Source organism: Panthera leo, chromosome F2, assembly GCF_018350215.1.
Source record: "Panthera leo isolate Ple1 chromosome F2, P.leo_Ple1_pat1.1, whole genome shotgun sequence".
NCBI classification, from domain to species: Eukaryota; Metazoa; Chordata; class Mammalia; order Carnivora; family Felidae; genus Panthera; species Panthera leo.
In genome coordinates this window covers 38391305-38415327 of record NC_056695.1, presented here as the reverse complement: position 1 = coordinate 38415327, position 24023 = coordinate 38391305, and the positions used below count along the sequence as shown (strand labels likewise).

General features: G+C 38.2%; 1 protein-coding gene across 3 annotated transcripts in view; it reads right to left on the bottom strand.

The window, feature by feature from the left end:
• Positions 1-24023, bottom strand: part of LRRC69 (leucine rich repeat containing 69) — an 84367-nt gene that overhangs the window by 16681 nt on the left and 43663 nt on the right. For all 3 annotated transcript variants that reach the window (XM_042923527.1, XM_042923528.1, XM_042923529.1), the window contains one exon: positions 5287-5388. In XM_042923527.1, coding sequence (XP_042779461.1) covers positions 5287-5388 — 102 coding nt within the window. The remainder of the gene's footprint in view (positions 1-5286; positions 5389-24023) is intronic.

Sequence of the window (24023 nt, the reverse complement as noted above, 5' to 3'; positions counted from 1 at the left end):
TATCTCTCTGTCTCCCTCTCTCTCTCTCTCTCTCTCTCATCATGAATCTGGCTAAAGGTTTATCAATGTTGATCTTTTCAAAGAACTAGTTCTTGGTTTCATTGATCTGTTCTATGGGTATTTTTATTGTTGTTTGTTTGTTTATTTGGTTTTGGTTTTCTTAGTTTCTATTCCATTGTTTCTACTCTAATCTGTATTATTTCCTTCCTTCTACTGCTTGGGGCTTTGTTCTTTCTTTTCTTTTTTGTTTTGTTTTGTTTTTGTTTGTTCTTCTTTTTCTTCTTTAGGTTAGTTTGAGATTTGTCTTGCTTCTTCATATAGGCCTGTATTGCCATAAATTTTCCTCTTAGAACAGCTTTTTCTGCATCCCCCAAATTTTGGACCATTGTGTTTTCATTTTCATTTGTCTCCATGTATTTTTTTTATTTCCTCTTTGATTTCTTGGTTGATCCACTCATTGTTTAGTAGCACATTAACATCCATGCATTTGTGTTCTTTCTAGATTTTTTATTGTAGTTGATTTCTAGTTCCATAGCATTATGGTTGGAAAAGATGCATTATATGACTTCAATTTTTTTTTTTTAATTTTTTAAGACTTCTTTTATGGCCTCATGTGATCTATTCTGGAGAATGTTCTATGTGCACCTGAAAGGAACGTGTATTCTGCTGTTTAGGATGGGATGTTCTGAATATTTCTATTAGATCCATCTGGGCCAATGTATCATTCAAAGCCTCTCTTTCCTTATTGATTTTCTGTTTGGATGATCTGTCCATTGATAAAAGTGGGATGTTAAATTACCCCCCTATTATCGTATTACTACTGATTACTTCATGTTTGTTAATAGCTGCCTTATATATTTGGGCGCTCTTATATTGGGTGCATAAATATTTACAATTGTTATATCTTCTTTTTGCATTGCCCCTTTTATTATTATTATATAGTGTCCTTCTTTGTCACTTGTTACAACTTTTGTGTTAAAGTCTATATTGTTTGATATAAATATTGCTACCCTGGCTTTATTTTCGATTAGCATGATAAGTGTTCTTCCACACCTTCACTTTCAATCTGCATGTATCTTTAGGTCTAAAATGAGTCCCTGGTAGGCAGCATATAGAAAGGTCTTGCTTTCTAATCCATTCTGACATACTATGTCTTTTGATCAGAGTGTTTAGTCCATTTACATTCGAATTAATTGCTGGTAGGTATGTATTTATTGACATTTTGTTACTTGTTTTATGGTTGTTTGTGTAGTTCTTCTCTGTTCCTTTCTTCTCTTCCTCTATTGTCTCATGGTTTGCTGGCTTTCTTTAGTGATATATTTGAATTCCTTTACAGGGGCAACTGGATGGTTTAATCGATTAAGTGTCAAACTCTTGGTTTTGACTCAGGTCATGATCTCATTGTTCATGAATTTGAGCCCCACAGCCGGCTCTGTGATTATGGTGTGGAGCCTGCTTGGGATTCTCTCTCTCCCTGTCTCTCTCTGTCTGTCTCTCTGTCTCTCTCTCTGCCCCTCCCCCACTTGTGTGCACACACACTCTCTCTCTCTCTCAAAATAAATAAATAAACATGAAAAAAATTAATTATTGGTAGGTATGTATTTATTGACATTTTGTTACTTGATTTATAGCTGTTTTTGTAGTTGTTCCCTGTCCCTTTCTTCTCTTGCTCTCTTCTCTCATGTTTTGCAGGCTTTCTTTAGTGTTAGATTCCTTTGTCTTTTAAATTTTTTGTGCATCTATTACTGGTTTTTTGTTTTGTCATTACCATTAGGTTTATATATAACATGTTGTGCATATAACAGTCTATATTAGGTTGATGGCCACTTAAGTTTGAACCCATTCTAAAAGCACTAAATATTAACTTCTCTCCCCTCCATGTCTTTTGTATATAGTGTCATACTTCACATTCTTTGATTTTATGAATCCTTTGATTTTTATAGATATATTTAATTTTGCTTTTATCCATCCTACCTTTCTTACTCTTGCTTATATTATAGTGTTTTCTTTCCACTCAAAATTCCTCTTTAACATTTCTTACAAGACTGGTTTAGTGGTGATGAATTCCTTTAACCTTTGTTTGCCTGGGAAACTCTTTAACTCTCCTATAGAGTATTCCTGATGGAAGGTTTGTTGTTGTTGTTTTCCCTTTCAGCACCTTGAATATAACATGCCACTCCCTTCCAGCCTACAAAGTTTCTGCTGAAAAATCAGCTCGTAGATTTATGGTGTTTCCCTTCTATGTAACTGATTTCTCTTCTCTTGCTGCTTTTAAAATTTTCTCTTTATCACTACTTTTTGTCATTTTAATTACAATGCTCTCGGTGTGGACCTCCTGGGGTTGATTTTGTTGGGGGCTTTCTGTGCTGCCTAGATTCGGATCTAGTTTCCTTCCCCAGATTTGGGAAGTTTTCAGCTATTATTTCTGCAAATATATTTTCTGCCTCCTTTTCTCTCTCTTCTCCTCTGGTATCCTTATAATGTGAATGTTATTATGCTTGGTGGTGTTGCTGAGTCCCCTTAATGTATTCTCAATTTTTACTAATCTTTTTTTCTTTCTCCTGTTCAGCATGTTTACCTTCTATTACTCTGTCCTCCAGGTCAACTGATCCATGCTTCTGCTTCCTGTAATCTATTCTCTATTTCCTCTAGTGTATTTTTAATTTCATCTTTTGAATTCATCTCTAAATGGTTTTCATTTTCTTTGTCTTTGTTGAGGTTCTCACAGAGATCTTCCATTCTTTTCTCAGGCCCAGTGAGTATCTTTGTGACCATTAATTTAAATTATCTACCAGGCATATTACTCATCTCCATTTTGTTTAGCTCTCTTATGATTTGTCCTGGTCTTTCATTTTGGACATATTTCTCTGTCTTTTCATTTTGTCTCTTTGTATCTATGTGTTAGAAAGATCAACTATGTCTCCTGCTCTTGCAGGTAATGGCCTTATGAAGGAAATGTCCTGTGATGCCCTGTAGTGCAATGTCTCGTGTTCATCAGAATCTGGAGCTTCAAGGGTGTCTCCTATATATATTTTGTGCACCCTACTCTTGTGGCTGAGCTGCATTTGTCTTCAGTGGAATTGCCAACAATGGCTCACTTTCCCTGTTGTTGGCAAGGTTTGGTTCCTGTTGTTAATGGACCAATCTGGGGCTGCCTTGGGCAGAGATGCAGTTGCACCAAACTGCAGGATACTCTCCCTGTGTTGTCCCCCACGAGGCTTTTGCTGCTGGAGCTGTAGTTCAACTGGTATGTGTGGTTATCTTCCACACTTCCTGGGACAGAAGTCACTTTGGAGTGGTGCTGGCCCCTACTGGGGCTGCTTGCACATTGCTACACTTGTGGCACACCTCTGGACTCCTGTGGAGGACAGGTTGGTGGGGGTGGGTCAATAGGAGAATGCGAGGGTGGGGTGCACAGTGTTAGCAAGTTTTGTGTAGGTCCACTGTGTCAGGGGACCTGTAGTCACTTTGGAAAACTCCCGGGGAGACTGGGGCTAGAGGGGTGAGTCTGCAGAACTGCATGGGTATGGGGTACACTGTTAGCAAGCCAGGTAGTGTTCACACTGTACTGGTTCCTGCAGGTCTCCATGCATCTAGGCTAGGGGGTGGGGGAGGGAAATAGAGCTTGTCAGCTCTTTTGTTCTTAGACAAGTCTCCTAAAGATCCCTGCCCCTGCTGCAGAGGCTCTGAGATAAGTAAACAAATAGCTTTCCCATACCCCTGGTGTTTTTCAAACCACAGCTTCTATGCCATATCATTGGGGCTGTTTGTTATACTGCAGTCTCTTTAAGGGCAAGGAACCAGTTTTCTACCACCCTTTGGTTCCCCCAGACCCAAGCTGCTGATTTTTAAAGTTCCAGGAGTTAAGCCCACTGATTATAAAAACTCACAATGTTAAGTCCCTCTGCTTTTCAAGACCAATGATTTTTTTTCAATAAATACAACATAGTAGTGTAAATGTATTTTCTCTTCTTTATGATTTTCTTAACCTTCACTTTTCTCTAGCTTACTTTATTGTAAGAATACAGTACATAATACATATATACATTAACTCCTATTTGTTATGTGTTAATATGTAAATCAACTCTTTATGTTACTGGTAAGACTTCCATCAACAGTAGACTATTAGTAGTTAAGTTTTGCAGGAATCAAAATTTATGCATGGATTTTTGACTCCCTGGGGATTTGTGCTCCTAACCGCCATGTTGTTGAAGGGTCATCTGTGTGTGTGTGTGTGTGTGTGTGTGTGTGTGTGTGTGTGTGTGTGCATATGCACGCACATGCCTGCATAAAATTCTTGTGCTCCTGGGTCGTTATAGTTTTAGAAAAGGGGGAAGAAATACTGCTCTCTCACTCTGCATCTTCATGCTGGACACACAGCAACATTCTTGCCCTCAAGGGATCCCAGTGAGACTACTGCCACATTGGGTTGACTGCTCATTCTGTCCCGTCCACAAACCAGACCCTCCTCCAGAAAGGGACTAGCCCTGTTTCCCTTTCCCTCACCTTCCAGCAGACTCTTTCTAAGACAATGGAGCTTTCCAAGCATGGAGTCTGAAGCCCAGCTTTTAGGTTGGCATCATCATACTAACACATACTAGCTCTGTGAACATGGACAAGTTATTTAACTTACCCTGATCTCAGTTTATCAGTAAAAGGGGGGCAATAATGGCACTACTTTTTAAGGTTATTGGAGGACTAAATCATAAATTAGTTCATTCCTGTTAAATACTTAGAATCTGAGAAGTCCAAATTCATGACGGAGACTCATACTCAACTGTGGGAAGATCTGCAATCTTAATTCATCTGTCACTAAAAAACACACAAAGAGAGTCCTCTAATATGCTTTTCTATTCCATATTTTAATATCATCAATTTGTCTGATTAAAGTGAACATGATTTCTGGGTCAGATTCATTTATCCACTAGAAACAGGGACAAGTGAAAATGGGAAGGAAGAGGCAAAAACCATGGTAAAAACAAATCAAATATACCCTTTAAATAATACTAAAAAAATACTTGGAAGGTTAAAGTGAAAACAACTTCCTCTCTTTTCTTTTCATCCAATAAAATGTTTCCATTTCTCCAAATTTGGTCACTCTAGATATCAGTATTACATTGGATTCTATAAGCCAGTCAAAGAGATTATGTCTAGGATCCACATTGCCAATGGACTAGGGTTGCTGTAATCATTTACCAGTTGGCAAGAATGCTTTAAAAGAAAACTCTTTAAAACTTAAATCATAGCTTTAGTTTCAAGAGCTGTGTGAATGGTATAAGGCTTCACCTGTAGACTCCAGACATCATCCTGTTGTACAGCGGTAACTGGCTCCTTCAGGAACAGAGGGTTTCCTTCACAGTAGAATTCCCTCAGCTTCAGGTTCTGAAACTTTCAAAACAAAATAAAAACTTCATTTCATCATAAAATAACAAACTTCACTTTTGAGGCTCATCTTACTTTATTTAGAACTTATATTCCATGTTAATATTTTCACATGGAAATACTCTATTGTTAAAAGCATAAAGGTCTTCATGCTGGAATGAATGGTATTGACCTTAGAGGTCCCTGGTGGCATCCCCAATACTAGACAGCAGAGAAAACTTGTTGAGGATAACAGAACTGATTAGTAATAGAACAGGGGTTAGTTAAATAATCAAATGCTGGGAATATTTTGCAAATAATATATTTGTTAGAAAACCAAGTATGATGAAAAATAACATTCTAATTTACACCAAAATGCAGGTCTGAAAGACTGTGAACCATGACCCATTTATGTTCAGTAAGAAAGGTAAGAGAAACAAAGGAAAATCAAAATGCCCTATGAATAAAACCTAACCTCAACTGGACTCTACCATTTGAGTAGAAAAATAAGGGATTCTCTCATACTAATACTGTGCCTTGCCTCCCAGAAACTCATGCAGTTTTCAAAGTTAAACTCACTTTAGGGAATTACTCTCCTGAACTTCAGTTTCAGCTTTGAAATGGAAAAAAAAGAAGACCCATCTTTGGTGGTGTGCTGGTAAAACAGTTCTCTGGAAAGAATATAATTTTTTTAAAGCCCTGATTTGTGGCATATTTTGGTTCCTTATTCCTTAGTATAACTACTTCTACCATGGCGATTACAGTCACAAAACACAGAGCTGGGGAGAAATATGGAAAATTGGTTCTTATGAGCCAGGATGCGCTGACATCATCACACCGCTGTGTCTCACACTTACAGGAAAGTTACAGATAGTTCCCTGAATTCTGCCTAGGGTTTGAAACATAGCAAGCATTCAATAAACTAAAATAATTGATTTAAAACATCTTTCCAGGGTGTCATGTCACTAGGTCTCAAAAGTCTCCAGAAATCTCTACAACACAGACAAGATTTTGAAATAAAACACAGAGCTCAAGGCCATGTTGGAATCACCTTGTCTCCTGGTCCCACCACAGACATTCTGCCTTTCCTAACGCAGCTTCCTATGTTGCCCACCATGAGGGAGCAACCTAGACAGTTGAATCCAATGGTAGCCCCCAGTCAGTGCTGAGTGTGTTGAAATGAAGAAAGCACTCCCTGTGCTTAATGGAACCATCATAGTTTCCTTTCTGTCCTAAAGAACAACAGTCCATAATTTATATCAAAACTCATAGCCCCTTTTTTCAAAACAGATACAAACTTGAATATCTTGGTATATGTAAACATCATTAACATCATTTCAAGTTGAACTGTGCTTCAAAGAGCATACATTTCTCTATATGGAATCATGCTTTTCTTCCTTCAAATCCTGTCACTACACTTCCATCATACATGGTAATGAGTTATTCAGTTTGCTAACTTACCACACATATTTCAAAAGGAGGTGATCCTAATGAAATTAATTACTGAAATTCATTAGTATGTGTTTTGCAAAGTGACAAAATCTCTCAATGTCCACTCTGAATATTCCCCAGAATATTCAGAAAAAAACATTTTTTGTACCCTCTCTCTCTGTTCACTACTGGATTTCCTGTCAGCCTAGTAACTTAATAGAACAATATTTTTGTCCAGTAGCGAAATCAGTTACATTATCTTCTATTAGTAAAATGTTGTTACAGCTTGTCAGAGTTTCTTTGCACGCGCTTACTCAAACAATAAGAGCTATCAGTTTTGGGGCACCTGGGTGGCTCAGTCAGTTGGGCAGCCGACTTCAGCTCAGGTCATGATCTCGTGGTTTCTGAGTTTGAGCCCCAGCTGGGCTCTGTCCTGACAGCTCAGAGCCTGGAGCCTGCTTTGGATCCTGTGTCTTCCTTTCTCTCTCTGTGCCCTTCCCCCACTCATGTTCTGTCTCTCTCTGCCTCTCACAAATGAATAAACATTAAAAAAAAATTTTTTTAAGGGGCGCCTGGTTGGCTCAGTCAGTTAAGCATCCAACTTCAGCTCAGGTCATGATCTCACGGTTCGTGGGTTCCAATCCCGCGTTGGGCTCTGTGCTGACAGCTCAGAGCCAGGAGCCTGCTCCGGATTCTGTGTCTCCCTCTCTCTCTGCTCCTCCCCCACTCATGCTCTGTCTGTCTCTGTCTCTCAAAAATAAATAGACACTAAAAAAAGTTTTTTTTAAAGAGTTATGAGTTTTATCTCAACTGGAACAATTTTGCCCCTCCCCCACAACAGAGATTGACAGACATTTTTGGTTGTCATAACTGGGTAAGGGGAAGTATTGCTGGCATCTAATTAGCAAGGGCCAGGGGTGCTGCTAGGCATCCTACAATGCATAGGACAGCCCCAACAACAAAGAATTACCAGGTCCAAAGCAGTGTTGAAGTTGGAACATCATAAGCATTCACTGACCTGTCATATCTGGAGAAGGGACTGGCAGCTACAGAGGAATAAAGGTTAAAATGAGGGTTTTTTTTTTTTTTACTTTTCTAAGATAAGGGTCACTTGAGCATGTAGAAGGTAAATGCCAACATAGATTAATGTAAAGGAGAAAAAAAGGATAATTGAAATAATAACGATCAGGTGAACACAGAATGACCTTTGAATACTAACATCTTTGCATTATTTCCTCCTCTGTGGCCACAGGAAAGGAGGTATAAATGCAGGCATGGATAAGTTTGAAGGTGCAGGTTTGGATCACTGAAGGAATCAGACATGATGCCTTCAATTTTGTCTTAAAAATAAAGAGTAAGACCATCTGTTAACTGAGTTGTGAAGCAAGGTGTCATTGTGGAAAAAGGCATGAAGAAGGTGGTGAAAGCTGGGACTATGCTACAGGTTTTTGAAGAGAAACCTGGCCAGAGACAGAGGTGCTGACGGATGACCTACTGGAATCCACACAGTTGTGGTTTTTCCTGTCCATATATTTTGTGCTTCCATTTAGCACTTAGTAGCCCAGATCCAACACTGAGAATTTACAGAATATGTGCATCAGAAAGCAAGGGAATGAATGCATTGCATGTACTAAAGAGCAAATGATTCGGACTTTATGATCTAGACTAGATAGAAAAAGAAATGATAGTACAATGTTTCAATGAACCAGGAGTAAAAGGAGAAGTAAAGGGATGTGAAGTCTCAGTGACCCAAAAGAAAAGATATGGCTATAAAGCAATAGGGAACTGGAACATAGAAGGAACCAGTGCTCAAACTGCCATCTTGGACTTTAATTCTTCCAATTTAGAGCAGATGAAGATGATGTTAAGATCCAGACATAAGGGGCACCTGAGTGGCTCAGTTTGGTTAAGTGTCCCACTCTTGGTTTCAGCTCAGGTCATGATCTTGCAATTCGTGAGATCGAGCACCACATAAGGCTCTATGTTGACAGCGTGGATCCTACTTGGGATTCTTTCTCTCCCTCTCTCTCTGCCCCCCTCTTTGTCTCCCCCTCCCTCTCTCAAAAATAAATAAACTTTAACAAAAAAGAAGAAAAGATCCAGACGTGAGAGTGGAGGTGGTTTGTTGAAGTAAACACTGAAAAACTCGTTAAAATCAAGGATTCAAGGTGCTCTGCGCTGAAGATTCCTTGTTTTTTTTAAAGTTTATTTATTCATTTTGAGACAGAGAAAGTGTGAGTGGAGGAGGGGCAGAGAGAGAGGGAGAGAGAGAATCCCAAGCAGGGTCTGCACTGTCAGCATAGAGCCCAACATGGGGCTCAAACTCACAAACCATGAGATCATGACCTGAACCAAAACCAAGAGTTGGTTGCTTAATTGGCTGAGCCACCCAGGTACCACAAGCTGAAGGTTGCTTGTATCAACCACCTTTACAAATGAACTTCCTGAGTAATTCTCTCAAATATTTGGGTGTCTATGAAAAATCTCCTGCTGGAAGTCCCACAATGACTAAAAAGTCTAACATCTGAAACTGAACTCATGTTTCCTCCAAATTTTCCTCTTTCCTTTTCCTGATCAGCCACGTCAAATCTCCCGCCATGTTCTGTCAGTTCTACCTTCTTGAAACTTCTGGAATCTATCCTTTCTTTCCATCTCGCTCTCCCACCAACCTCCTCACTACTTCTGCAGAATCTCCTCCTGCTTCCGACCCCAGCCACTAACACTCTGCCTTGATTAAAGCCTTCACCCTACATGAATTATTGCAATAGTACTCAAATTAGTCTCCATGCAAACCTCTGTTGCCAAAATTGTCTTTTAAAATAAGAATTTGATCATAATACAATCCTGCTGAAAAATTTTCAATGTTCTTTTTTGTCCACAGAATGAATTCAAAATCCTTAGTATGTCATAATTGGCTCTCCTCAGCTGGTTTCTCCAACCCTATATCCTGGTAAGCTCAACCTTTGCCCTTACATGCCAGCCATCCCAAGGTACTTAGGGGTCTCACAAGAGGCCTGTGTCTTATCTCACAGTTATTACTAATGCTTTGCCTTCTTCTCACCCCATTCCTGGAACACTTCTTCAAAATGAAAATATCACCCACCTAAGCTTCTCTGGCTTCTGCCAAATGTTTCCACGTCCACTCCTTGGGCCTTATATATAAATCATACCACCTACAAACACTATGAAATAATCATTGTTGAAAAGTATCTTCATCTACCAGGCTTTTGTCTCTTTAAGAACGATATCTTAAGTGCCTATAAATGCAACTTCTAAATTCAGTACTTTGAGCATAGCTGATGCCCAGTAAATAATTGCTGTATTAACAAATGTCTTCTCAGATATCCCCAGGTACCCACAGCTCTCCCTGGAAACTCAAAATTTTCAAAGGCCTCCTTCTCCACAAGGGGTCAATTGTGGTAACTGTTCCTCCAAAGCCCCATGCCTCAGGAACAATGTACACGTTCAGCAAGTCCTTCTGTTGCTTCCACTAGCCTAAAGTAGTGAGGGAGATCAGAAGGATCTGGTTTAGCAAGAACACCGTTAACGTAAACAAGGAGAAAGGAGGCTGAGATTTAATAATAACCAAACCAGAAGTGATAAGTAGGCTAACAGCAAATTACTATGGACTCTTCAGACCATTTCAGAACTCATGGGGTTACCCATTAGGAAGAACTAGAATTTCTAAATAAGCTAAAGCCTAACTTGCAAAGAGGAAAAGATTTTAAGTGTGGGGCTATGGCATTCAAAAAAATATATGTTAACAATTCTAAAAGGGACATGAATAAGATTTGTGACCAATGAGAAATTCAAGAAAATAAGTGATACACTTCATATCTAATCAGAATTGTGTAATGAGTAGGCTGATGATATCATTTGAACATAAGAAAGCCAAAAACTCTCTTCTGGGAACCCTTGTCTCACACACCCTGTACAAGTGGGAGTGAAAACAGGCACAAAGTAACCTCAAGTGAGGATCCTTTAGTATCTGCTGGTTACTTGTCCCAAGAGAAGACCCTTAGAAGGAGTTGAAGAGAGGAGGCCAAGAGAAGCCTGGAAGGAGGGAGATAACTAAACTCCAGGCTCTAAACACACACACACACACACACACACACACACACACACACACACACACACCCCTTCCTCAATTCTGGCCAGGGAGAAGCGACCAAAGGTCCCCAAGCTCAAGGCCCTTCCTGCCTGCCTTCACTACACTTGGCCTTAAAGCTGATGGGACAGTGGCTCCAGAGTCCTTGTCAGGCCTCTTGGTCTAAATATCACTGTAAAATGAACAACTGGTCTGCAAGGGCTTGTTTGTATCTTCTCACAATCCCCACCCCACACCTGCTTTAGACCCCACTTTTGTCCTCGTACCACCTGAGAACCAGCAGGGAAACAGGATTTTGTTTCCACGAGGCCCTGTGTGCTCCATCCCCAATGGTGTGATCTCCTTACAATGGAAATTAGATCACATCACTCCCTTGCTCAAAACCATCCAGGGGTTCTCATCTCACTCAAGATGAAACACAAGATTCCTGACACTGTCTTACATGATTCTTATGATTGGACCCTGCACCATCTTTGACCCTGAGCATTCATTCTCTCACTTTCTCTATTTCTCCCTCCACTCTGGCAATGTTGGCTTTTTTTCCAGAAATTCTGCACCTCTTCTTGGCATTCTGGTCTCAGATTTGTCCATACCATTAAAATTCAGAATAAAATGGAAGCATACATTTAGGAGTTCAGATGCAACAGCCAGAAAAGTTTTCATTAATGCACAAACACAATGGAAAGGCATTCTCACATGCATGAGCTAACTACCTTAACCAAAAAAATTACTCAAGACACAAAGCAACTGAAAGAGAGTAACAAAAAGTAAAATTTTAGGGAATACATTTATTCTGCCTGCCAAAATGCAAACAATAAAAATTAGGAGGTGGGTGGGGAGATGGGTGAAATAGATAAAGGAGATTAAGCGTACCCTTATGGTGATGAGCACTGAGTAATGTACAGAATTGCTGAATCATTATATTGTACACCTGAAACTAAGATAACATTGTATGTTAATTATACTTCAATGAAAATAAATAAAGTAGCTTCTTAGATCCATCTACAGAAAAAATTAAAAATTAAAATTAGAACACCCACGGCCCAATGTAAACAAGATTGGGGCAATCAGTTTGTGAGCAAATTTGCAATGTCATCAAAAAGCCTAAAAGTTATTCTTACTCTTTGTTAATTCTACTAGTAGGAATTCACCCAAAATAAATATTTGAAATGGGAACAAATGTTTATACACAAAGTATGTTTCTCAGAATTATTTAAAATTTAAAAATCTTTTCCCACATTAAAAAAAAAATGACCTGGTAAGTTATAGGACATACCTGAATCCTCTGCCCTCTGTCTTTTAATTCCCTGTGTTTAGGGAAACAAAACCCTGGGTCATCCCTGCCATCAGTTTTCCCTATCTCTGCACCCAAATAAAGAAGTCCCATTTGCAGAGTCACACATTAGGGTACACAGGAATCATAGTCACCAACTTCCAAAATGCTCTTAGTGGTTGCCAGAAATTCTCCTCTATTCAGTATGCTAGCCAACGTTAATTCTATTTTTTCTTTGCTGGCCTATCATTCTTTGCCCAACCATGAAAGAGTCCACCATAGAGCTCACCACATTTTCTTTTCACTTTATTTTCTCTTCCCTAGGCAATTTTACCCAAATCCACAATTTCAATTAAATCTCTGTGCCAATGACTCTGGTTCCACACATGATAGCCAACTGCCTACTCAAAATCTTCACTTGAATGTCTTAAATACAAGTCAAACTCACCATGTTCAAGATTGAACTCATGATCTTCTCTCCTGAGGCTTGTCTTTTTCCAGTGTTTTCTATCCCAGACCACAGAAAGCTTACTAGCCCATCACCATTTCCAAATTTACCTCTTAAACATCCCATGAATCCATTTAGGTCTTTCCACTCCTACTACTACCACCTTAGACGAAGTTACCACAATTTTTTTTACTTGGCTTTGGTAAAGAACTACCAGAAGTCCACCCAACGTTCCCTCTGATCTCCTCCAGTACGTCTTCCACACTTCAGACAGAATGATCTTTTCAAAATGCAAATCTGATTATGTCACTTCCTCCCTAAAATCCTTTGAGATTTGTGTTGCTCTTCAAATAAAGATCAAAATCCTTGCCATATCCTATATTCTTTGGCCATGGCCTCCTCTCATCCAATCTCTGAGCTCCAGCCACACTAAATTATCTCCAGTTCCCTGAACATCCATGTTCCCTCCAAGCCCTTTTCACATACTTGTCACTCTGTCTGAAATATGTCTTTTCTTTTCACTTAATTGATTCCTACTCACTCTTCAGCTCTCAGCTGTCACCTCCTCCAGGATGCCTTCCTTAACCAATCTGTTGGGTCAGGCTTCTGTTTTCTCTCACAGACCAGCGGGTTCTTTCTTTTAGTGTACTGATTTCAGTTTGTAATTATACATTCATAATGTTAATTACTTGATTAATATGTCTCCCACTATACTGCAGCTCTGAGAGAGCAGAGATCCCATCTGGTTCCTCACTATTATATTCCCAGTTCCTAGTGCAGGACTTAGTATATAACATGTATGGGTTTAGGACGACAGACTTCGGAATCAAACTGCCTTATTTAAATTTCAGCTCCACTGAAATTTATACTGGGACCACCAAACTTTTCCTACTCTGCGGATGCTTCCCCAACACCCATCTTCCACCACTACCCAGGGAGTCCGCTACCTACAGATTTTACATGGTATGGTTTTACTACTTGGACATTTGAACAGGGGCTTGACTCTTGAGCCAAAGAAAGCTAATCATAGGCCTGACCCAATCATCTGAAATCCAACAGGCTTGCCTAATCAAATACTCTCTTGGGAATTTAAACCAAGAAATATGGAAATAATTTGCAATTGAGTTCTGGAAGCTGGAATAGAACAGTTATTACGTCAAGGACCTGGAGACTCCACAGTAGGCTATGTGTATGTTGAATTTATAGGAGACTGGAACCAAGGTATAAGCAGAGCAGCATTTGGAATATGGCCACATTATTCCAATATTATACCAACCAATTGCAACAAGTGTGATGACCTAATAGTTTATGCCACTGAAGATCCCAGATGCTCTTTGAGCTGAGAACATTCATTCCAATACCTTTGGGCTCTGCCCAGCCTTACTGTAGCTCCTTCTTAAATACCTGTGAAATTCTCTTCATTACATCTTCTCTATGTAACTTTAATTTCTATTTATGTTGTAACCGAAGAGCCAAAATAAAACACATATACCAATTTCAACATGTCATAGAATTTTCTTGTCCCACCTTCAACAGATAAATGATTCTCTCCACTGTTTCTGAATTGCTCCAACTAACCTTCTTGGGTACTTTAATGCGAATCCTTCTTTGTAAAACATAAAAATTGACTTCTCCCTCCTCTCAATCTAACTAAGACTTTCAAACCTTAGTTACTCTTTAAAAACAGTTTCAGGCTTTTGAAAGAAAATTATGTAATTAGTATCTCTCCACAGGATAGGGAAGCCGTATACCTAGTGATGTTCTTTCACCCATAATTGTAAATCTCACAGACCTAGTTACAGATAAAAAGCAGTAATCAGCAGTAACTAAACTATAAAAGGCACTTTCCTTGGGGAATAACAAAGAAATCAAAGTTCCCAACCTCTACCCTGAAATATTCTACAATTTAAACTGAAGAATTCCATCTTAAAATTTATTCAGACCAGGCAACAATTCAGAGTAGTGAACCAGAAGAAAGATATTCAAAGATTTTGTGAAAGCTGTTTATGGTTTGAAAACCAATTGTGAGATCTTTGGTCTTCCATTTTTTTATTCTGACAGGAAATTAAAATTTTAGTGGCCAAATTCTTGATGAGAACTGAAGAAAGAATGCCAATTTGTAGCTTCTGCCTTGGTTTCCACGCAAGCCCCAATGTGGTTTTAAGCCCTCCTCAAAGGTGTAACACCTTTAATTCCACTCAACATACCTTTGTTCTTTATTCATATTAGATATCAATGTTTCAAGAATTCTTGACTGCTTTTCTTTACCTTCTCTTAAGTCACTGTTATTTTAACTAAAACACCCTTTCTTTTAAGCTCTTCATATAACTCAGTCTATATGTAGTAGTAGAACAGAGAAAGCATTGTCCTCAAAGGCCAGGAACTGGTTCAAATCCAAGTCCTCCACACAACTTCTTTGTACAAGTCATTTAAAGTATCTGAGACTGTTCTTAATGTACAAACATAACAATACCCCCCTCAATGACTGTGAAGATCAAATGAGGAAGTATAAAATACTTAATAAACTTTAAAGCATTCTAGAAAAATTAGGTACTATACCAACATGTAGTCCATTCAGCAAGTCACGTTTATTGTTTTTCTGGCTTGTTAGGATCAGCCGGTATTTTGTCTTCCTTTTTTACCCCCAATACTTTGCTTCATTTAAGCTCTACCAGGCAAGAGTAAAGGCATTTCACATGCTGCAAATGTATTAGCAAACTGATATAAGTACTTCCAGTTTCAAGATGGTAAGATAGCACAATCAGCAATATCCTTCTCCCATGACAAATCCTAGAAATGACACAAAGATACCTTCTAAAATAAAGAATAAATAGCCACTTAAATACAGGAAGAGAAATCCTCATAGGAACAGAAATCATGTGTAGATAGTATCATTTGAAGAAGGAAGTATCAACCCAGGATGATATGAAAACCCCAGAAAAAATTCCCTCCCCACACACACACACACACACACGCACACGCACACACACAAATAGAAATGAAGGAACTCAGTACACAAAGGCAGTAGAGGTCTCCAGAAAAGAATGGGTAGTGAAACAACAGACAGGAGGATTACTGTACTCTCTCAGAAGCAGGTAGACACTGGGCTCATTCACCCATTCTTATCCCACAGCCACACTCCACCTCCTATCCCCAAACTTCCTTTCCCTGAATCCTGCACACCTATACCCTAATAGGAGCAGTGCTTTGAATAGAAAGAAGTAAGAAGGACCCTGAGTGGCTGGCAACACAAGGGAAGAATAAGCAGCTATCAGAATGCATTATACCTGCTGGAATATTTTTAAGTATTTCTGTAGTGTCATTGACAAATACAAACTCCTGTAATAACTTTATCTTGTCCCATAAGGTGAACTGCAAAGACAGCTGCCAGCTCTCAGGAATCTTGTGTTCCAAATTCAAAAATAAGATGAAAGTTTAAAAATAAAATTACCTCAAAATAAGAGGTAAGAACTTATACCAGAAGAAATAGAGCTAATAAAACAAGACTCTAAAGTAATTAGTATAATTAATATCTTTAAAGAGGTATGTGAAATATTGCTTAAAGCAAGAATAAGAACCAATTTTAAAACATGGAAATGTTGGGCTTTCTGAAGCAAAATTTGGCAACATTCATCAAAGCAGTTAAAGTATGCATAATTTTGATCTAGCAATTACATTTCAAAGAATCCTTCCTAAGGGAGTAATTAATGGTATGTACAAAGATTAGCTACAATGATATTCATTGAAACATCTTAATTGTGGCACACAGGTTTAAATCTCCTACTTGTCAAAAAATAGGAGACTGCTTTAATATAAACAATGTCAATATGATGCATCCATTAGAAATAGAGAGGTATGGTTGAATCACTATGTCATATACCTGAAACTAACATAACATTGTACACCTGATACTAATGTCAAGTGTAATTCAAAAAAAAGTTAACACAAACTAGGCCAAGCAAAAAAAATTCAATAATTAAGTCAAATGTCCACAATAAATCTAGATACCCAATGGGGAAAAAGAAGAAAGAAAGAAATATAAAGGTAGGGAAATACTTTAAGAAATGGGAAAATTTTTTAAATAAAAATTGAAAAGGCAGATTATAAAACATGTATATATAAATAATACACTAATATGCATGAGTAATACTAACACATTAGCGTGTATGACTATTCCATTAAAAAAAAATCTACATGTGCATGTACACACATGCATTCACAGACACCCCTGTCCCTCCCCCCCCCCAAAAAAAACAAAACTGGAAGAATAGGAAAAAAATAAACCAACACGTTAATTTGGTTTCCCTGGCGCTTTCCCTTGGCCCCAGTATGCTTGCATTATAGGTCATTTTGCTTTTCTTTTTGCTTATCTCTATTTTCCAAGTAATCCACAGAGAAAAGATATTTCAAAAGTTTTTTTCTGAAATGATTAAACTTACATCACCCTAATTCTGATTTCTGATCTGCAAACTTTCAGAAGATGTGTTTGGGAATGGCAGCAATGGGAGATAGATGCCTCCTGTACTGGGTTAAAGGACTGAAAATACAGCTTCCCAAAGTAGACAGAATTTTCCCAGGGCTAAAAGTATTTCAAGGATTTCAAGAAAGCTATCTCAACATCTGTGCTGATTCTAAGATTCTCTCAGAAGTTTGAAAACTCTCCCACATATCTGGCCCATGAAGTATAAATGTAAGAATGTAGGAAGTATTTTTTCAAGTTCTCTGCTGGTTCAGCTCATGCATTTCAATAGTGAAGGCTGTTATGATCCCTAAGGAGGTGAAAATTGGTTTATGGAGGAGGCAAAACAATCTTAGATATTATAATTGCTTGCGGCCCTCACAACTCAATCCTACTTGACAATATAAACATGTACATTCTCTCTCTAGTGCTAAAATTTAATGGGGTAGGGGAGGAATTATTAGGGGGAAAATATCTAAAAATCTCCTAGCAGGAGGAGGACAATAATGAAAAAAAAAAAAAAAAAAAAAGGAAAAAAATAGTGAGAAATGTTGGTTCAGCTATAGGAACAAAAAACCCAAATTCTTTTTTTCACATATCCTCTCTCAGGTTGCTTAGAGCATTCATTACTTTTATTTATTTTTTTTATTACACACATACTCACACATACATGTATGTACACATGTTCTTTTGTTTTAAAAAACTCAACCAATTGACTCTTCGACAACTTGCCCATATACTCAAATGTGTAGACAAAAAATTATAAAATGCTAGATTTTTTTCTAAGCATTGTGTTACTTTCTGTTTTCAAATATAAGTGTCCAAAGCTTTGAAGAAGTGTCAACTGACAGCTATTGACATTAGTTAATATTAAAACAATAATAAAAGTTTTTCCAGAAACCCCATCCAAAAGATTTTCTCTGATCAGAACTGTGACACATGGCCACTCTCCACAAAGGAGTTCAAAGGTAGAGGGTTTGAGATGGAGCCATCAACCAGCTTCCCAACAGCACCTGCCACATAGGTTCATTCAAGTCCCTCTGATCATATGAGTAGCAGACTCTCTTTTATACTGTGATTTGTTCTTGCAATGTTGTAAGCCTGCAAACAGAGCAGTGCACAAAACACACAAAATCTGCCCTCCAGGACATACAGTGCCCTGTGTGCTTTCTTCATGAACTACCTAAAGTTATATTTTAGGTATTTGCGTATTATGTCTCCCCCTCTAGAATATAAGATTTAAGAGAGTAAGGAGTTTATTTTATTCACCTCTGTATCCAGAATGCCTAGAACAATAGTTCCTAGCCTACAAAAGACATGCAAATACATACTGAACAAATGAATTAATAGTAAAGAAATGTGACTAACGGAACTGTAGGATCTCTACCCAAGATTAGACAGCTTATAAATAGCAAAGCTAATGTTTTATGAATCTCTGACACAAAAGAAAAACATACCATCTCCTTAAATTCTAAACCAGTGGTGCCAAGGTGACTGCCATTGATTTGCTGACTGGTACAAGATCAGGAAAGCCAATTATGAGCATCAATGTTCAACTTGGCTTCTGGTGATATCATGTTGGTAACCTGAAACGGACTATGGTGGGAGTTTTTACCCCATGGTAATCGGTAGATGTCACAAAAAGAGCTAGTTGTCAAACACTTACCGGCACATCACTGGATATTTCCTTCCCATCCCACTTCCTTATCTATTTATTCTGAAAGCACTTAGATGAGCTACCCTTCCTTCTCTCCCTAGGAGCTGTCCTTACTTTGTTGCTTCTGTGGGACTCTGAGTTTTCAGCATGGTGCCCTCCTCTTGCTTTCTCCACTTGCCAAATCTCAAAATCTTTGAATAAAGATCACAGCCCAACAAGGGTGGGCACTACAGTAACTAAAAATTGTTGACTATTCAACAAGCAAATCAGGCAAGATCATCAGGTGTAGGTGGGGAAAGAGAACAGCAGAATTTATGACCAGCTCTCTCTCTATGAAAAGGGGCAGGGGCAGAACTTTTACTGGAAGACAGCGCCTGGTTGGCAGTCCTGGTCTTACTCTGAAGACGCATAAATCCTCTTGTTCCTTTTATGGGGACAGTTAGTGCTGGACTGACTCTACTTGTTATTCCCCAGAGGACATTCAGTGGAACTTGTACTGCAAAACAGTGAATACCTGAATAAAAATTGCATGGGAGTGTTGTAAAATAATTTCATAAAGTGGCCTCTTCCACTGTAATATTAAACACAAGCTACATGTTTGTTTTGTTTTGTTCCTGCTTTGCAGTGCATCTTTGATCCACGAGCATAACTGTTCTTCCTGCCATCCAGTTAAAAAACTACTAGCACTAATTAGATTTCCAACAATATACCTCAGGTATGCATAGGTTATATTTTTTTTCCTCCAACCCCATTCTTCCATTATTCCTCCAACCCCCTGCCATCATTCGTCTCTGGCTCAGACTGCCCAAGGGGCACCTAGATATGTAAGGGATAACCTAGGGGAAAAAGTGAGGGGTATCTTCTAGCATAACTTCTCTAAGGCCTTGACGTCAATGATGGCAACCCCATGGCACTGTAACAGTGCTTGGGCTTTGAAGGTGAGAGGCAAAGACAGGAATCAGGACTAATGTAACACAAAGCACTAGCTAGGTTTCTAATGACTTACACTTGCTAGCTCAGGCAATTACTACAACAGCCAGTATTATCCGTATTATTAAAAGCACAATGTGTGTATTCTGAAACAAAAAAAACTACAGTATCAAAAGCCTCACGGTCTCCCCACAGTGACACACTCAGCTTTTCGTAATGTCACCTACTGTCTCCCCATCTGTGAGTTGGTTCTCTGATATCCACTGCACTGCTTAGCTGTCTTAAGCCTTGTACGAACCCAGTGTCTTCTGTCTGGAATTATTTCCTTGATTTATAGCACTGCTTTCTCTTTAGTCTACCCTCCTAGAGAGTCGCACCTGCAGTTTCTTTGAAGTTCCCCCTTTAATCCAGGAATGCCAGCAACAAACTCTCTGACATGTACCTAAAAATATGCTCCAAACTCAGTATGTTTTCTTACCCTCAGCAGTAAGGTTAGAGGTTCCGTTTGAGGGAGACTTCAGATGTTACCAATTGTTCTTCCTAATTACTAGGCACAAAAAGCCCATTGCAGCAAGAGCTTGCAGCATCAACTTCCAATCTCCACTCCTTATCTCAAATGAACCTATTTCAAGGGTCTTGACTTCAATTTTGTAAAGTTAGCCAGAGCTTATAGGAGCATAGGGAGCTAGGCAGCAGGGGCAGAGGATTCAGAGATCAGTCCTATCTCTGGCTAGTTCAACTCAGCCATGCCTTCCACAAAAATTAAAAGAACATACAATCGTGACAAACAGGAACCATCTATGATAATCAGGCATGGTATATTTATATAAGTTACTACCAGTAATTAAGAGTATTTGGAATTTGAAGTGACCTAGGTTTGAATTTCAGCTCTGCTATAGGTACATTAATCTCTTCCCAAGACCTTGGTTTTCTCATATGTAAAATGGGAAAAGCAATAGTACCTAGCTCGTAGAGCTATATGAAGATTAAATAAGATGGTGCTTCTAAAGTACTTAATACAAAACCAAATATATAGTTTTCAAAGAATATTAGTTATCATTGTTGGTTTTTATGCAGTAACTTTTATACATCCTCCTTAGCATATTAGTATTTCTGGCAATCATCTGTGACCTGGGTGGATGAAATCCTTAATTAACCAACAATACAACAATATATCACAAACTGAAGAGCACCCCTCCTATGATGGCATTTGTCCACCCTGATGGTTCTGCCCCTATGCTCAGACTCAATCTAGTCTACGGAATTTTCTTTCCAGAATTTCCTAAAGGAAAGCTGCCCAGGTACTAACAAGAGAAAGAACTACTTTCTGGGCCTACTTCCCTGACACTTCTGGGTAGCTGTCTTCTTGATAAAGGTGGTTTTTCCCCCTTCATTATGCTCTAGAACGTTGAGTCTTTACTGTCACTAATCACTGTACCTATCTACCATTATATCTCCTCTACACATCAGTGTAATTTTTTGCATATGGGCAAAAAAACAAAAAACAAAAAACTTAAAGGGGCAAAAAATAAAAAAACAAGAGAAAGCTAACATTTATACATGAGTAATTTTCCATAAATTTATTTGATCCTCGCCACATAAAAATCTTATGAATAATGAGAAAAGTGGCCTCCTTTCCTCCTACCCTCACTACTGATTATAAATAAAATGTTAAATGCCCTGCAATTTAATATAGGGAGCTTTGGAAGTCTCCTGGGATACCTACTCAGCCAGGGCTCAGGTTTTTATTTTTGCTTCGGTTTGTATTTTAATATAGTCTCAATTATCTTCCAAGAACTTTAGATGATTTATAGTAGAAGACTTATAAATTGTGGGCAATATAATTAGAACTCAAAAATATAGAAAAAGATGATCATTCTAAAATTGTAATCTGTCAGGGGTGCCTGCCTGGCTCAGTTAGTACAGCATCTGACTCTTGATCTTGGATTTGTGAGTTTGAGCCCCACAATGGGTATGGAGATTACATAAAAATAAAATATTTAAAAAGTAAACAAATAAGTAAACAAACAAACTTCAATCTCTCAGTTCTGTTCTGAACTTCTTGGCACCCAAGGCAAAAAGAAGACTAGAGCTTGTATAACTTTAATTATCTCTTAAAGTTAAAAAGCAAGTATAACTATAAAAGAAAAGTAACACAGCTATTAAACAGAAATTTACCTTAGAGTTGTCTTGTAAGACTAAGGAACACAGAGTCCTCTAAAGAAAATGGAGCAGGAAAGCAATATATGACCAAGTAAATAAAGTGGAAGATGTAGGAAGTAGGGACAGACTTCAAAGTCAGAGAAGAATCTTGAGATTCTTGGAGATAGATAAAGACAGACAAAAAGCAGGTAAACAAATAAATAAATGTTTATAACAGTGGTAAGTACCATAAAGAAATTTTTTTTTAAATTGACATAACAATGAGATGGCTACTTTGATTGGGTGTCCAGGGAAGGATTTCCTGAGAAGTTGATATCTACCCAGAGACCTATAATGACACAAAAGAGCCAGGCATGGGGAGATGAGGGAAGACTATTTCCTCAGAAAGGCAGGAAATAAGGAGACCATAAATACTACTTAACCAGAGAACCAGATCTAGTATCTATGCATCAGCAAGAGAATGATCTGACTGAGTCACAGTTAGAGTGCTTTGTTGTTTCATAGTCTGCTACCTAGAAATGAGCAGAGGTGAATGTTCATTAAAGAAAAGGAAATGTGTTGCTTGCTGAAGAAGGCAAATGAGGTTTTCAGAATAAAGTCATTCAAGTTTTCTCACTGTCTTAATGAAATCTATCAAAAACTTCCAAATCCAGTAATAGAAAATAAGGTAATTCAGACAAAATATCTCAATAAACATGAATATATATTAGAAATCTTCAAGGTATCAAAGAACTAATATGACCAATAGAAAAACCAAGACATGATCTAGGAGCAGATGGATATTGAAAGAAATGAGTCCCACATTTAAAACCACTTTTGTTCCCTGACACCAGAAAGAAATTTTCATATTTGAATAAGGGTAAATAAAAAAAATATCCACCCCATATAGATAGCAGCCCTACTTTGAATATTCTAGGTAACTCTTAAGCATTGAAACTAAAGTGGTACCGTATTATTATTTCCACTGTATTACAGTGATGCCATTACATTACTGTAAAAGTGGCCAAAAAAAAAAAAAAAAAGAAAAAAGAAAACAAAACTTCTCCAGGAAGTTACATCATCTGGACCTCAAGCTATTTCAAAAATAATTTTTCAAATACGATGTCCTGGATATAATCAAATATAACCAAGCATTGTGTATACAGTTGTCATATCACTATGTTATATACCTGAAACTAATGCAATATTAAATGTGTGTGTGTGTGTGTGTGTGTGTGTGTGTGTACACTTAGAGAGAGAGTATTGATCCATATCTATATATCACTAAGCACATAAGAAGAAAAGATGGTACATTGGGTTGAATAGCATCTCTCTGGAGAACTCTGAGTGATATAGATAAACTACACAAACAACAGAAGTCAACCCAAAAGTACTTCCCAATACTGAGTTTACCAGACTCAGACATTAAAACAACCATACTTAACACGTTCCAGGAAATAAAAGCTAAACTTAAATTTTTTAGTAGACAACTGAAAAATATGGAAAATAACATGGTAGGTTTGACGGGGCGCCTGGGTGGCTCAGTCGGCTGAGCGTCCGACTTCGGCTCAGGTCATGATCTCGCGGTCCGTGAGTTCGAGCCCTCCGTCGGGCTCTGTGCCGACAGCTCAGAGCCTGGAGCCTGTTTCGGATTCTGTGTCTCCCTCTCTCTCTGACCCTCTCCCGTTCATGCTCTGTCTCTGTCTCAAAAATAAATAAACGTTAAAAAAAAATTTAAAAAAAAAAACATGGTAGATTTGAAAAAGAACCAACCAAAAATTGTGCCACTGAATAAAATGGAAATAACCTAATGGATGGGTTTAAAAGTACATTAGACACAACTGAAGAGTAAATTATCACATTGTAAAATACAAAATACAATAGGAAGAAATATCTAGAATGAACCACAGAGAGACAAAAGGAGAGAAAACAAGGTAAGACAAAAAAAACCCATAAAGTGAGAGGTTGTGACATATAGGAAATTAGAGTTACCAAAGAAGAAGGGGGAGACAGAAGCAGTATTGAAAAAGACAGTAACTAAGAATGTTTCAAAAAACAATGAAAGATAGTAATTTACATACTTAGGAAGCCAAATAAATTCCAGGTCGGACAAATTAAATGAAGTTCACACCTAGACACATCATATTTGAAATGCAGAGTATGAAAGACAATGAGACAATGTTTAAAGCTGCCAGGAAAAGAAAAACAGATTGC